Source organism: Sinocyclocheilus rhinocerous, unplaced genomic scaffold, assembly GCF_001515625.1.
Source record: "Sinocyclocheilus rhinocerous isolate Xijiao unplaced genomic scaffold, SAMN03320098_v1.1 C36558547, whole genome shotgun sequence".
NCBI classification, from domain to species: domain Eukaryota; kingdom Metazoa; phylum Chordata; class Actinopteri; order Cypriniformes; family Cyprinidae; genus Sinocyclocheilus; species Sinocyclocheilus rhinocerous.
The window spans coordinates 47-1,294 of record NW_015783092.1 but is presented as its reverse complement, the minus strand read 5'-3'; the positions used below and the strand labels follow the sequence as shown (position 1 = coordinate 1,294).

At 38.4% G+C, this 1,248-nt stretch overlaps 1 protein-coding gene across 1 annotated transcript; it reads right to left on the bottom strand.

Moving 5' to 3' along the window:
- Positions 1 to 84: 84 nt before the first annotated feature.
- Positions 85 to 971, bottom strand: LOC107736203 (tuftelin-like). Its single transcript, XM_016547679.1, has 3 exons — positions 548 to 971; positions 335 to 440; positions 85 to 237 (listed from the first exon to the last, which is right to left on the bottom strand). The coding sequence occupies exons 1-3, from the start codon at positions 670 to 672 to the stop codon at positions 100 to 102; spliced, it is 369 nt and encodes a 122-aa protein (XP_016403165.1). The 5' UTR covers positions 673 to 971; the 3' UTR covers positions 85 to 99.
- Positions 972 to 1,248: the final 277 nt, after the last annotated feature.

Genomic DNA, 1,248 nt, shown 5'->3' with positions numbered 1-1,248 from the left:
GTGTTTATTATTTCTAAAAGAAATTACTGCAGTAAAATAATCATTTATGGACCCATTAAGGAACATAATCATTCAGAGAAATCTGAACTAGAACCGAAATCATTGAGAATCGTGAATCCCCACTAGATGTTTGTTTATATCCTGTGGACTGACCTCTGCCTCCAGCATGGCCACCTTTTCCTCCAGCTCTCTGATCACTCTGTCTCTCTCCTGAATCACCATTCGCGAGTTCTGAAGCTAGACGACACAAGGATGGAAAGCTTGAGTTAGTAAGTGAACCTACCATGACAAAAGTTTGAATGAGAGTCAGCGTTTGTGTGTCATGCACATGTACCTGTTCAATCATTTGCCGTAGTTTTCTCTGTTGACTCTTGAGCATGTCATCCAAGTGATGAATCTTCTCTTTCAGAATTGCGTTTTCCTTTTCCACCTCTTCTAACCTGTTACATAATTAAGCAACATGTTTACAGCAACACCCAAATGATGCATAAAGTTAAAAAAGGCAACATAATGTGACAAAATCAGTAAGATTTATCTTGCCCCCTACCTCTCCCTCCCTGCATGGCCCTCCTCCCTCAGTTCGCGCAGCTGCAGGAGTTCGGCTTCTCTGGTCATGAGTTGGTCTCTGAGGGTGGAGCTCTCCTGCTCCATGCCGCCCATGAGACGTCTCATGTCTTCGATCTGCTGATCCTGCTGCTCTTTGCTCTGCTGAACCCTCTTCAGATACTCGCTCTGCTCAGATAACTGCTGCTTATACTGCTGTGCCTCTGTCTACAACAACAAAGAATAATAAAAAAAAAGAATTCTATCATAAGACATTTATGTTTAACTATTACACATCTTTCTGCAATACTCAATTCTGACTGGTCAATCAGTCGCAGGAGTCTGTGATCAAATATTTGTTGTACAATGAGCACTAAAATGAATATTTGACCACTGGCCCTGATAAACAGTCTCAAACTTGTTATGGAAAGGCTTCAATAAAACACCTTGTAAACAATTTGTCACCTAGCATTTACCTCGAGAAAATTATCCAACGTCCATAAGTCACAGCTTAAAAAACTAAAATTGTACATTTATTATTACATTTAAGTCCTTATATATTTATGCTTACTCATGTCTTATTTAATTGTCAAATAATGTTTACATTTCTAAATATTTGGAAGCCAACACAGTTTGAAAGCCACATTAAAATAATGGTAACACTTTAATATATTCACATATTCATAATAAAGCACATATTCCTAA